At 34.3% G+C, this 15,594-nt stretch overlaps 1 protein-coding gene across 44 annotated transcripts in view; it reads right to left on the bottom strand.

The window, feature by feature from the left end:
• STAU2 (staufen double-stranded RNA binding protein 2) overlaps window positions 1–15,594 on the bottom strand; it is a 295,961-nt gene that overhangs the window by 100,779 nt on the left and 179,588 nt on the right. For 42 of the 44 annotated variants that reach the window (XM_072734497.1, XM_072734483.1, XM_072734473.1 and 39 more), the window contains one exon: window positions 14,737–15,044. In XM_072734497.1, coding sequence (XP_072590598.1) covers window positions 14,737–15,044 — 308 coding nt within the window. Of the gene's footprint in view, window positions 1–12,134; window positions 15,045–15,594 lie in introns of those variants that run through there. The other 2 variants (XM_072734502.1, XM_072734504.1) reach the window with 1 other exon arrangement.

Below are 15,594 nucleotides of genomic sequence, written 5' to 3'. Positions count from 1 at the left end.
AACACATTCGCTGTATCAAAAAAACACGTTTCATTAGCGCATCTCAGGTTCAACTGTGGCGTCCACTGCACAGAACAAGCAAAGATCCCATTCTAGCTACTGCACTGAAGCCCTGCATTGACAGGAGCAGGGAGCAAGAAGCTCAAGAGTGACAGCTGTAACACTGGAACTTAGAATAAGCATGTCAAAACATGCTTGACTTTTGCAGTCTGCATACTAGCTCTACAGAAGACCTATATCTTTATTAATGCACAAAATAGCATTTTCTTGGCAAAATGTGAAAACAGTATTATTTGATAGATACTGTTCTGATAGCTTAAGTTTGTATTAAACATTAACTGCTTTTTTAGATCACTTGATGACATGTAAATCATCTTATGTCAACTGTGGTCAACAGTAAAAAGCTACATTATGTTAGTTCTACATTTAACTAATGAATTAATTTGTATATAATAAATAAAATGAGTTTCACCATGAAGAGCACTTAGAACAATGCCTGAACAATGCCTGGCTTATGATTAACATTAAAATATTAGATATTCTTCTTACTATTGTAACACATCTCATAATAAAAGACATGACAAGATATATAATTATTAAGAATATTACACTAGATGATGTCTGTCACTGACTTTCTCTATAGTTCTTCTCAATCCTTTTCATAACTAAAATCAATTCCTTTGTAATTAAAATGTAAACATATATTTAACATGTTCAGTGATGTACCTGTGTTTTAGCTGTTGGAGTAATCTGTTTCATTTTGTATACAATATGCTTGTCATATTAATGGCTCTAAAGGGATAAGTGAATGAATGAAATTAAATTATAAAGACTAAGACTCAACTTATAATTATCTTTTCTTTTAGAAATTCTGTGCTTGGGATAAGCTATGAAAATTACATGCCTTGGGACGCCTGTGTGGCTCAATGGTTGAGCGTCCATCTTCGGCTCAGGGTGTGATCCCGGAGTCTGGGATCAAGTCCCACATCAGGCTCCCCACAAGGAGCCTGCTTCTCCCTCTGCCTATGTCTCTGCCTCTCTCTGTGTGTCTCTCATGAATAAGTAAATAAAATCTTAAAAAAAGAGAGAGAGAGAATTACATGCCTATATTTGGCATACAAAATCTAGCAGAAATATAGAGATTTATTTCTAGTGTAAGTCACAGATTAAAACTGCCTACTAAATCAACAACAGATGTGTTATTAATAGTCAAGGAAGATAACTGTACTCTTACTTTAAGGGATTAGCATATATATGACAAAAATCCTAAATCTTTTTTCTTTGCTTTTCAGTTTCTACTCACTATGCCAGTGGAAGTCTTTTTTTTTTTCTTTAAGATTTTATTTATATATTCATTAGAGACACAGGGAAAGAGAGGCAGAGACACAGATAGAGAGAGAAGCAGGCTCCTTACCAGAAGCCTGATGCGGGACTCAATTCCAGGACCCTGAGCCCATGACCTGAGCCAAAGGTTAGATGCTCAACCACTGAGCCACCCAGGTGCCCCATGCCAGTGGAAGTCTGAGAAGGAAGTCAATCAATTAGAAAGTAAATCATACACACACATATACAGTTATTTTTGTTTGACATTTCCATCAGAAAAAAAAAAAAGCACTAGGTGATTTTTAACAGTCAATTTCATAGCTACCAGAAAAGAAGCTTCTTTTTATAGTGTGCACTCATGTTTTGAGTGCATACTATATATTTATTACATATTTATAACAAGACACATTAAAATCTATAGAACTTTAAGTGAAATACCTTTTTAAAAAGAAAAACTCTTTCCAAGTCAAAGGAAAATTACAGTTAATTTAGACAGTACACCACCAAAGTTAAACTAACACAATCTTCTCCCAATAGCGCCAACTCTCTAATTTTCATGTATTAGAATTGTATTGTATTGTATTAAATACCACTTCAAACTTAAAGACAAGACCTTACAAGTCTTTTCATTATATAGCAGTTTAATTTATAACGGTATTTTTTAATAAACATATTGGACAGTGTTTCTTTCTACTCAAGAATTACAGATTTTAGATACATATTTATTTTTCAAATATAATTACATTCATGATGCAAAGACCATTGACTTCTACTCCTAGACCAGATGAAATAGATTTACTCTTCCCTATTCTTCCTACTAAGTAAAAGTAAAAGCTTTGGATATTATGTATAAACAAACATTAAGAGGATTCAGGAAGCAGGAGAGAAGGAGGAAGAATCCAAGCTAGGGATTTCAAGACCCAGAATGGTGAATTCCTCAGTTTTCTCTTTGCCTTATATATCCTGGACTGGGTGCCAGACAAGCTGGCAACCTGGAAATGACAATGGATATAGAAAATAATAATAATAGTAAAGCCCCAGGAAAAGCTGCTATCTCTATCCAAAGGGCCAGAAAAGGAAAAAAATAGTGAGAAGACTTAGACAATAACTGCCCTATTCCAACCAAACACCATGGAAAAAATAGCAGACCCATCCTTACTCCCATCAGGAAAGGCCAATTGGGGAGCCTAGACTTCTATCCTTGACAGATGAATGAGATGACCCAATCCCCAACTGGGGTGGTGACAGAGGAGGCTGAATGGGGAGTTATAACTTTAAACCTGCTAGATTCCTAGGCTTTTGTATCTATCTGGTGATAATGAGGCATATGATACCTTCTCCCTGGAGTGGTCTCAGAAGTGGCACAGTGGAGGGTCAGGACTTTCACTACTTTGGAGGTATAACACGTGCCCTTCCTCCTGCCAGGGTGTCAACAGAACTCAGTGGAAAAAGTGAACTTCTACCCATAACAAGTAATAAGGCGGCACTCCTAGATCCCTAGCTGGCACAATGTCAGAGAAGACTTACTAAAACAGAAGACTTAAATAAGACATGGAGATTTATTATACCCGAAATGTTCAGGATTCAATAGAAAATCATTCATTAAACCAAGGACCAGGATAATCTCTACTTGAATGAGAAAAGACAATCATGAGATGCCACACCAAGATGACATAAATATTATTAGATTCATCTGGAAAGTGTTTTAAAGTAGCCATTATAAAAATGCTTTAAAAAACAATTACATACACACTTGAAATAAATGAAAAAAAAAGTCTCATCAAGAAAAAGGCGGCATAGGAATAATCAAACAGAAATTTTATAATTGAAAAACAGAATAACCAAAATTAAAAACTAAGTAGAGAGAACAGAGAAAATACTTAGTAAACTCACAGACAGAAAAATAAAAATTCCCCAATCTGGACAAAAGAGTGAAAACAGGCTGAGAAAAATGAACAGAGTCACAAACATTTCTGGGATAACAAAAGATCTAATATTTCTGTCATCAGAATCCCAGAGGGAAGAGAAACAGTGATTGAGGCTAAAAAGAATTTGAAGAAATAATGGCTAAAATGTATTAAATTCTGGTAAAAGATATAAGTCTACAGCTTCAAGAAGCTGGGCAAACTCCAAACAGAATAAACAAAAAGACACAACATAATCAAACTTCTGAAAATTAAAAACAAAGAAAAAACAAAGAATGGAATATAATAATTGGTAAATACACTGTTGACTTTCCTTATTTTCCTGAATTTTCTGAATCCTGCTTGACATTAGAAACAAAAATTATAACACTGTCTGATGTGGTTCTTAATGTATGTAAAGGAGATATTTAAGATAATTGTATTATAAACAGAGCAGTATATAGGGGGCTGAGATGGTACAGCATCAACTCTGTGATATTCTTTTTAAGATTTTTTTTATTTAAGAGAGAGAGAGAGAGAGAGTGCATAAGTGCACAAGCAATGGAGAGGAGCAGAGAAAGTGGGAGAAGCAGACTCTCTGCTGAGCAGGGAGGACACCCAGGGCTCAATTCCAGGACCCTAGGATCATAACCTGAGCTGAAGGCAGTCGCTTAACTGACTGAGTCACCCAGGTGCTCCAGTTCTGTGATATTCTTACCAAAAATGTACAACCACAATCAAACACGAGAAAATACTAGAAAGACCCAAGTTCAAGAATATTCTACAAAATAAATAATCATATTATTTAAAAGCATTAAGATCATGAAAGACGAAAGAACTGTGACTTGATTAGAAGAGATTAAAGAGACATCACAACTAAATACACTGTAGGATCCTAGACTGTACCCTGGACCAGAAAGAGGACATTAGTAGGAAAACTGGAAAAATTTGAATAAGATTACATCACCATTAATTTCCTGGTACTGACAATTATACTATGGTTATATAATTGTTAACATTAAGCTCTGTACTATTTTTCAACCTTTCTCTAAATTTAAAATTATTTTTAAAGGTCACTTATAAAAGAAAACCTTTAGTGTTTCAGAATAAAGGAGATTTGAAAGCAGCCAAGTGCCCATTAGAGTAGATCAGATAAACATGTTTTTCTACGCATATCAGAATTTTATATTAAAAGAATCTTCAAACACAAGAAAAGAGAACCAGTGGAGATTAAATGATCTTTTCATTAGAAAAATAAAGTCACTGTGCAATGTGGTACTTTCTACTTCTGATATGGGAAGGAAAAAAGATGCAGGAAAAAAAGTTTTTGGCATAAAAGCCTGGAAAATTATAATATCCAAAGCACCATGACAAAGAGAAGTTAAGGTCTCCTCCTTAAGTTAGAGGTTTAGAGAGAAAAAAAAATATAATAGAGGCCTATTCATGGAAATCCTAGCAACAGGGACCAAGAAACTTGAACCAAAAATATCAATAAATGTTACCTGATTTCCAAAAGCTAAGAAGTAAGTTGCAGCTTTGGCTGCAAATCCAAATTGGGAGCAAACACTATGATATTATTTTTAAGCTATTTTTATTTATACTCTAGGATAATATTACTATCACTACCTGAACTTTCTCCTCTATCATTAATGTCATTACAAAAATTTCCACTGAAATTACTTCTGATAGGGAGCAGGAATCACTAAATTTTATTGGATTCTTCTTTTTAGCAGTTGACAAAAAGGTTCATGGAGAACCAGAAGAGAGACTACTCTCCCAGAAGCCAAGAAAATAGAAAGTTAAGATGAGAGACGAAGTTCGGAGTTTGAATCCAGCCAGATTAATTAACTGCTTCAGAAAATATAAATTCAAAACTATGTATATACGAGTCAGTAAACTTACAGATCAATAGAAATAATACAATTTAAAGTGCAGAGAAAAAAATGTGTTTTTTTATGAATAAAGACTCAGGAATCTGTGGACAATTTTTTTTTTAAATGCATGTAAATGGAGTCCCAGAAGAAAAGAAGGGGGCAAAATATTTACTCACAGAAAATATGACCCCAAATTTCCCAAATTTGAGGAAAGCAATAAATATATAGTAAGTTCAACAATGGCCCCAAAAGATATATGCAAGTCCTAACCTCTACAGTTTTAATTGTGACCTTATTGGGAAATAGCCTCATTGCAGATGAAATTAAGTTGAGTATGTCAAGTTCATCCTGGCAGGGAGATAATATTTGCAACACAAAGGACTTATACCCAGAATATAAAAAGGACTCCTATAATTCCATAATAAGAAAAAAAAATATATCAATTAGAAACCGTACAAAGATGTGGATATTTCACAAAGATCTGTAATTGGCCGATAAGCACATGAAAAGAAGTTCATCATATGGGTCATTAGTGAAATACATATTAAAATATAAATGAGATACCACTGTACTCTTACTTGAGTAAGACTGATCATATCAATGTGTGGAACCCTCATACATTGCTAGCAGGAATGTGGTATGTTACAGCATATTGAAAAAAATCTGATAGTTTCTTATAAATTTGTATGTGCACTTACCCAGTGACTCGGCAAATTTACTCCCAGGATTTTTTCCAAGAGCATTAGAAAGATGTCTGCATAAAATCTTATAAATGAATATTCATGAACAGCTTTATTCAAAATAGCACCAAACTGAAAACAACTCAAATGTTCATCAATAGGTGAAGTGAGAATTTGTGGTATACATCCATATAGCGGACTAGTACTTCATAAAAAACAACAAAACAAACCAAATAAATTTTTAAAAACCCTACAGATACATACAAGATGGAAAAATCTCAAAAACATAGCAAGTAAAAGAGGTCAGATGCAAAACTGCATACTGTATGGTTCCATTCTTATGAAATTCCTGAAAAGGCAAAACTGATCTTTACTGATGACAGGATATCCTGGTTATTTGGAGCCAAGGGAGGGTGGGGAAAACAAGCTGCAGAGAGGGACCGGGAAGTTTTTAACATTAATAGAAACACCCTCATCTTGATTGTGGTGGCAGTCACATGGTTGCATATATTTTTCAAAACTGTGTAATAAAATGGTTGTGTCTTATTGTATGTAATTATAGCTCAATAAGGTTGATTAAAACATTAAGAAGGTATAGCTATCTTTGACACAGCAGTTGGAGACACGAGTCTTCTGTATATACTTCTCTTAAATATTCTTAATTAATCTCACAATTAATTTCCTAGCAACCATATTAACACCATTTGAATTTATCATATGTGTTCCATGTCTCCTGCCCCAATTCCACATCTCATCCCCACACACCCATGTTTATGTTAGTTCCATGAGGGCAGAAACCTTGAGTGTCACTTATGCTATATCCTCAGGGCCAAGAAGTATACCTGGCCCATGGCAGGTGCTCAATATATTTCAGTTGAATCAATGGATAAATGAACACTTTGCATTGTTAATATTCATTGGGAATATCTCCCTGGTCAAATTTACCAATTTCTATAACTTCAATTACATCTCTAAAAAGATGACTCTCCAAACCGTGTCCCCTATCCTTTCTTGCTGATCTCATCAGACGCATTTAGAACGGCCTATGGTACAACTTTATTTCAGGCAACTCAAATTTCACATGCTTAAAATGGAACTCATTAACTTCCTCTAAGTTTACCTATCTCATCAATACTAAACATAAAATCTTGCGTAAAACATGTCACATTCATACTATCCTACTTTATTTCACTCTTAACTTTTTGAAAAACCAGGCTATGTATCCTGAAATAGTCTCTACTTACTCTTCATCATATTTGAATCTTGCTTCCACCTGGAACAGGCTAGTGAAAGCATCCCGATAAAAATCAGCACAAGGGATCATTTAATGATCTCAGCTGTACCTTAGACAAGTGTACCTCAGCTCCACTCCTCTATGCCCACTAGCTCTGCCCTAATTCAATCTTTGTTATTTATCTTTTGGATTCATTCAAAAGACTCTAATAAGTCTTTTTGCTACCATTCTTGTTTCTTTTTGGTCGAGTTCATCCTTGACAGAATTATCGCTGACTGAATTATCTTTTTAAAATACAAAACCAACGTCACTACTCCTTTAAAAATAAGCCCATGGTCTCTGTCTAACAGCTAAAATCTAAACTCCTAGCAACACAAAGCTTTTTCAGTTTCCCTGCCAGCCACTGCCACTTTGACTCTAGGTATGTTCTGAAATACCGGGTCCTTTTATGTCTTCAATGCTTAGCTTCTGCCTGCAATTCTTATTCACCTGAAAATTCTGTATGCTCTTTAAAACTTATTTCAAATGTCCCATCTGCTATAAATTCTTCCCTAATTCCCTCAGTCAAAGCTGTTCATTCTTATTTGTGATTCTTGACATGGCCAACCACACCTCAAGTGAACACTTATCAGCTTATCCTCATATTGCCTCTTATTATGGGGGCAGAATTACATTATTTTATGCAGCATGCTATAAATCTTTATTTTTATATCAAACTGTTGTGTAATGTCCAATACTGATCCCTGGAGATGGGACTAATTTATGGTGGTATCCAACCTTCTGCATATTGGTTTTATTTACCTGTCTCCAACTTGATCATAACTCCTATTGTGCCCGGTGTTTGGCATGCTACCTAGCATGCATAGGTACTTAGTAAGTATTTGCCCAGAGTGGATAAGCAGATGTTCCATTTCTCGTGCTTCAGTTAAATCTGTTCCAGTGTTCAATGGCTAGACATTTCTAGCCAGCTTAACTTCATATCCATTTAATTCTTTTATATACTGAAATTACTGAAAACTGTTCATAATGTATTATCTATTTTTCTCGTAATGAGACTTATTCAAGCTGTCACTGTGTCATCTTCAAGCAGTAGTTCTTGTTTCCTCAAATGTTCCATTTTTAGGACTCAATTCTGGACTTTTCTTATACTTAAAGTAACAGCACTACAGATAAAAACATGTTGAAAGCTTTTCAAATATCCCTTGTGTCTGACAGTTAAATCTGTCTTTTGATGTGACCATGTTAAGAGAGCAGAACACTTCACAACCTAAAATCTCTCAGGGTTAAAATTAACTAATAATTCCATATGGGAAATTTATATTAGAATAAAATCTAAAGTTCCTTCCAGCTCAAGAGAGTCAGAATTCTTGAGTAACTTAGACCCAGGTATGAGGGCTTAAATAAATTAATTAATGAAATCTAGGACTAAACCAAACAATATCTAGAAGACCATGGACCATCACCACGAACTATGCCTACTTACAGGGATCAATCTTCAAACACTATATAATAGTCTGATTTAAAATAAAGATCTGTAGCAAAAGGCAAAAATGTACTAGGCATTTCTACTTGTGTCATAAGATAACATATATAATGCCTACATCACCATCAAATATAAAATGAGTCAATCAATAAATATCAGTTTCATTGGTTTACCCATATGTTTCAATATAAACCATGCCTCTATGTTAATTTTTTTTCAGTGTGTAGAAATCCTTTATATGCAGCTATTCCACATACTCTTCTCTCTCTCGGGAACTGCCCTGAGTGAGAAGAGAACAATGTATATGAAATCTTAACCACTGTCACTAATGAAAAAAAAAATCTTAAGATATAGCTAAATGCTGGAGAGAGGAAAATAGATCATTTCAACATGACTTAGAATGAGCATTGGTATATTGCTACTAGCCGGACATGAAGGGACTTGATGGGTACTACAATTACTCTTACATCACTAAGTAAAAATCGTATCATTGCCAACCTTTTGTAGCGAAAGGAAATGTATTTCACCTGTAGATGAAAAATCATTTCTTTTTCTTCAAAGACTTGATTTTCATATGATTCCAAGGAGAATTCTTATGCTGACCTGAGAATCACTTCTCTTGCAAACAGAGAAGGCTACAGATATTTCTACTTGGGGAGGATACATAAATAGCTTTTTTTATCCTGTACCACAGTGGCTCATTTTAGAGCCACATCAAAGTCACTGTGGTAGGAAAGGCTCTGTGTTTATATATTACCCTTTGTCTGAAATATCTTATGTGTCTTACTATGTGTGTGCTGGTATATCAAACTCAAGATGAATGCCTTTGTTCTCCTGAGTTTCAGGTTATACTCTGCAGTGATATAGGGTGAAGTTACTGAATAGTTCATGCAGTAATAATGGACTGTTTTATTCAAGACTTGCTTGATTCTTACCTGTATTACTTACTGATCACAGTATATGTTTATATGCATCAGGATTTCTTTCTTCCAATTAGAATTTTTCTCTATAGAATTGGGAATTTCAGCAAAATGAATTGGTAACTCCACTGGTTTTTATGGAAGTCCAGTTATGTAATATGTAGTCTGCATACCTTTGGGGTTTGGCAAAGTATGTCAAATATAATGAAAACGATATAATAAGTTAGTTTGGATGAACTTGAGTTGCCCATTTGAAGAACAAACCTGAGTTTTACAGTCACTATAGAAAGACCAAGCCTTGGGGAGAGTTCAAATACTAAACCAAGCTCTCCAAGGTCTTTGCAGAGTGGTAAAGGCCAAATCCAAGAGAGATTTTTAAAGAGTGACTGCAAATCAGAGCAGAATCTGTTGACCTCATGCCAAACCCACAAATGTGTTTTACTCATTGTACTCTGAATAACTTCACTTCACTTCATATAGCCATTTGTGTAACAGTGTAGATGAAAATTTAGGCTCAGAAGTGACACAATAAGTTATGTTTCAAGGATAAATTTAAAATTGGAGAAAAACAATTCTAAGTGGGAGAGTATGTGTATACGCATAATTTCTTTCTCCATATTCTGCTACTAGAAACCTACAAAGTTTAATTTATATTGCTCTTTGAAAAAAAATGATCCCTCATTCTTAAAAAAAAAAAAAGCTGCAAGTAGCCACTTTGATGATAAATATTTGATTAAAAAATGAGGCATAGGGAAGATTTTAATAAGGGAAAGAAAAAAGGTTGATTCTCAGATTATCCAGTTACTATATTCTCAATGTAATCTATATTGAGGTCATATTGTTAAAATGTTATATGCCATATATGTTAAAATAAATATTTAAAAGAAGCCTATAACTATAAAAGAAGGCTGCCAAAATCATATTAAGCTTCACAAAAGGAGACATATCAGTTGAAATGTATTAAGTTTGACTTGTATTTGAAAACAAAGTTTTTAATTTAAGTAGATATTTCAAAGCTTTCTACTGACATTTTCATCTTGCTGGAAATGGACCATCTAAAACTCACAATAATAAAAAGTCCTTCTATAAAACATTCCTTGATTTTGTAAAATAAACTAATTATGGCTTAACTAAGACAACTGTTTCTTTATATTCTCTATGTAAAAAAAAACAAACCTAGTTTATCATATTTCACTCTGAAAGTTTCAAAATCCACACTGTTCAATGGATGATCATCACAAAAAAGGGCACAGAGTAGCAAACTGAAATTAAATTCATCGAGAAAGGATAATTTGCTAAAAGAATACATTTTCATTTCTAATCAAATTACTTTTCTAGTACTCATTTAAATAAAGTGTGATATTGTGATTTATAAGAAATATTTATTTGGTCTTCAACCTTTTTTTCTCACACTAGCTCCCCAAACTTCTAAGTATTGAAAGTGACAGAGTTGTATGTTAAGGAGGTGAGTTCTGAAAGCATCTATGGATGGGAGTTGATTGCCAATGGAGCCAAAAATTGATTCAAGGGTTGGAACTTTCAGGCCATCCCCCTGACTTCAGGGGAGGAAAGAGGGGCTGGAGGTGGAATCAATGCCAATGGTCAATGATTTAATCAATCGGGACTATATAATGAAGCCTCCATAAAAGCCCAAAAGGACAGGGTTCTGAGAGCCTCTGGGTTGGTGAACACATGGAGGTGCTGAGAAAGTGGCATGCTTGGAGAGGGCATGGAAGCTCTGTGTCCCTTCCACATACCCTGCCCCAGACATTTCTTCCATCCAGCTGCACTGAATTTATATTCTTTCACCATAAACTGGTGACTTAGTAAGTAAAATCCTCTGAGTTCTGTGAGTTGCTCTAGCAAATTAATTGAACCTGAGGAGGAAGAAGTGGTGGGGATCTCTGATTTGTAGCTGGTCAGTCAAAAGTACAGGTAGGAACCTGGGCTTGACAGGTATCCATAGTTGGCGGGGGATGGGATCTTGTAGGACTGAACCCTTGTCCTGTGTGATCTGATGCTATCTCCATGGAGACAGTATCAGAACTGAGCTGAATTCTCAGATACGCTGCTGGTATCCAGAGAATTATTTGGTGTCCTGTGGGAACCACCTCATCCCTATACATATGCTGGTACAAGAACCAAAAGACAAAGGAATTGCCTATATTTAATTATGCAAATCTAAATTTCTAATATCGTTAGTATGGCAAAGCATATTAAGGCTATAAAAACTTAGAATAATGTAAATTATAACACAACAGAACAAAGTCTTCCACTTTGGTTCATGTGTACCACATTTCAAGAATGTCTCTGTCATAATAATTGTCTCTAAAAAGCCAAACAGGTTTGGCATTATAATTAAAGAGTATCAAGGTACATAACAAAGAACCCTGAAACACTTTAAATTTCAAATGAGTTTTTGTGAAAAGCATTGAAGTTATAGAAGCATACTGACTGGGCTGGACAAAATCTAAGGCTCACAGAACTACTGACATAAAATTTCTAAACTTTCTAAAAAACAATAAAACAATCAATAAGAATATTCAGGTTTTAAAAGAGGATAGTTAAAATACACCCAATAAAATTTCAAAGAGACACGTATTCATTTATGACTGGAATCCGAAAACTTGCATCTAAAACATGATAAAAACTTTAGGTAAGCCCAAGCAATGATGAAAAGAATTAACCAAGAATGTGCAAGTGTTCAGTCACATTCTGCTCTGTGAATGTCAGCTTTATTAATAACTTTAATTGTATAATAATTTTAATTATTCTGTAGATTTAAGCAAAGGATGTGAGCTTAATACCTACATTCTAGTAAGCAAATAAGCTTTCTGTAATTTATAAATTTAAATTAAAGATTGGGTAATGAAAAAAATTTAAAGGTTAAAACAACTTAATTTTCAGTACACTAATATATTTTCACTTTGTAATACAATATAGCTGTCACATACAATGGCTCTGATAGGCTTAAGTCAAATTTTAATGGGGAAGGATGGCCAAAGAAGGGGTTATACAATATTCAATAAGCAATAGTATCTATTCAATGTACAATAACAAAATAAAAAAGTACTAACCTAGAAACACAGAAAAAGAATTTATTGTTTTTAAATTCCAGAAATAAAAATAACAGAATAGCATGTAATCCATAATAAGCTGGCCCTATAATTTCTAACTACAGTCCAATTGAAACATTTAAGAAAGAGAAACAGTCTACATGTTTTTCTACCAGGTAAAGATACCTGAGAAAGTTACCTATAAAGAAATAGGCTTCAAAACTCTTAACTACAAAGAACCTTTTACCATGACATCATGAAGATATGCTATGTGCCTGATAGGACACTAAGTCATTTCCCACAAGCTTCTATTCACTGCTCAGATGCAGGTTGCGATCTATCAGTGACACAGTATTTCACATCAATACCGAGCTCATTCGACCAGAAAAGCACAGTAATGTTTTAAAACCATCTCTTTATATTCATTAGTATGTAAAAATCACAGTACACAAATTTGGAAATGTTTAACTTGTCCATAAATAAGAGCATATTATCTTAGCATAAGGTTTAAAAAGAGGTCTGAGCAGTCAGCCCAATAATGGGGGAAACAGACTACATTTTGACTAAAGTAATTATAAAATTATAATTGTTATCATTACCAAGAATTAACAAATAAATACAAATAAAAAAAATTTAAGTAGTTCCTGTGGCAGCAAAATTACATCTACCATAACATCTCCAAGCAAAAAAATCAATTCAGAGCTTGAATGTATTTTGTGCTTTGTTTCTATAAAAATGCAGTGTTACTCTCAGACATTTCTAGATAACTAGATTTGCAAATAAGCAGTGAATTTATTTTCATCACAGTTTATTTCTAGTTCATTGTGTGCAGATTATAGATAGAACTAAAAGTTATTAGCTTTTTTCCAGTACTTTAACTGTATGAATCGAGGTCTTTTTATTTTAAACAGTGATTTATTGTCATTCTTAAGGTAAACAACAAAAACAAATTCTAAAATTTTAACTTTAAATTAAGTGTTTAAAATTTCAGACGACAGAGCCAATAATTGGTAACAGCTTCTTCAATTTCATATTAATAGTCTAATTAAAAACACTAACGATTACCTGGCATAGATTTGAAAGAATCGGGTTTCTGTGAAGGCAAACAAAAAAAAAAACATGCAAAATACCTGCCAAAAACACATGATCTTCTTTCTGATTTATATCTAAACTTGTAAAACGTTTATAAATACATGATTATTCTACACAATACAGAGCTTCTAGAGTATTTCTAAAGGAAATTACAGTTTTTGGTCTTAAGGAATAAGACTAAGATGGAAAAGGGGATGAAAACAGTGAAATCTGAGGGTGCAGTACACTCTTTCTACGCATGAGCACATGGCTGTTCATCCGGTCAGGTCAGCATTTACAGTTCAGTACATGATATTCAAAGCAACTAAGAAATCAGAACATAGGTATTTCCTCTCCCTAGAGTTAACAATTCTTTTAAAAGCTCTATCCAGAAAGGACTGTTGGGTTTGCTGGGTTTTTTTTTTTTAAAGGAACAAAGAATAAATAGGGAAAAAAATTTCCATCCCCAAACTCATATACACAAGTTCAGTGAGCTGTGAGCTGGAGTTAGACTGCCTAATGAAACAAAACTGTTAGTAAGTACCATGAGACAGGTGCTACCCTAGACGGTTCAAAACATGATCCACTAAAACAAATACATGTTTTTATGCCTCAAACAACTAGAAAGTATGTCATTATTGTTCTAATACCATGTTTAATTAACTTCTAAGATAATAGAGTTCTAAGATGTTGTACCTTCACGGTATACCTGAATCATTACTAGCAATAGAATGCCAACTTCGGAACTGCTATGAAAGTAAAATCATTATTAGAAAAACTTAGCCTTATTGTAAATGAGAGAGAACTTAGTGCTAAAGACTAATACCAAATGTATGAAGGCAGAATTTTTGTTTGTGGAAGACAGAGTGAGGAGATAAATGCACCCAATCAAGACCAACTGGAAGACAGAACAGAGAATTAAAAATGTTTAAAAAGAAAATAAGAGGAAGAAGAAGGAAAATGGAGGAGAGCCAGGCAGCAAAAGATGAATGCGTAGAATGAAAATAAAAGAAAATGAGGCACGTGCATATGGCTCTCTTTCTTCTGACCTCTGTGTTCCTAATACTTTACAATGTAAGTGGCATATAGGTCACACTAGCAGGCAAGGATGAGCTTTCTGATGGATAGAGATGAAGGATTTGGGGCTAATGAATTTGTTTTCTTGGTTTTGTTTTTGCTTTTAATTCATACCTGAAAGCCTTGAATCCTTGCTAAATATTCCAGTTGTTTTGAAGGTTGTACTGGAGAACAAGGGGGAGTAGGAGAACTTCCTTTTAAACCTATGGCTTCAGCTGTAGGAGATGTTCCATTCATTAGGAGTTCCCTGGCAATTGTAGCTGAACTATTCGATGTGGGAGATATACTGAAGAAAGAGCTTGAGGGTTGGTTCATATCTTTGGGTGACAAATAGCCTAGAGTAGTGCCAGAGATTACTTTGTGGCGGCTGGCTTCCATCTCTTGATAAACATCAGGAGACAAATGAAGAATTCCTTTTGGAGCTATAAATAAAATGAAGGAACATTGTTATTATTACATTTAAAATTATTAAAATAGAAACATATTATAGCATTATTAACTTAATGATTTTACTTGGTTTAGTAACAAAGCAGTAAGAAACACTATCAATTAAACATCTTCCTCAGACCTGCCAAGGCCATCGTAGCTTGAATTTAGAGGTGAAGAATATGTTTCAATATTCCCAAATCAGAAGTTTAAAAAGATTAGGAATGTGCTGGGTCTTTAACCTGCAATTTACAATTTTATCATCTCCTAAAGAGATATAAAACCCCTAACACATGCAGCAATTGAGAAACAGTAAGTAAAATGAAGGCTGGATCAGTTCACATCATCTGAGGTACAAACTCATAAACCTGACGGCCTACAGGTGCTCTTTTCCTCATAAGGGTGTCCCACAGACAACTCTAACATTTCAAAAAGTGACAGAGTTATCTTCTTCCCAAAATTAGCACTGACTCCGGTCTTGTTAATCTCATTATGATACCACCATCTATCTGCTCAGTTGTCCAACCTACACTCCTGACAACCATC

This window comes from Vulpes vulpes, chromosome 13, assembly GCF_048418805.1.
Source record: "Vulpes vulpes isolate BD-2025 chromosome 13, VulVul3, whole genome shotgun sequence".
NCBI classification, from domain to species: Eukaryota; Metazoa; Chordata; class Mammalia; order Carnivora; family Canidae; genus Vulpes; species Vulpes vulpes.
The sequence above is the reverse complement of the archived record's forward strand: the minus strand, read 5'-3'. Positions and strand labels throughout refer to the sequence as shown.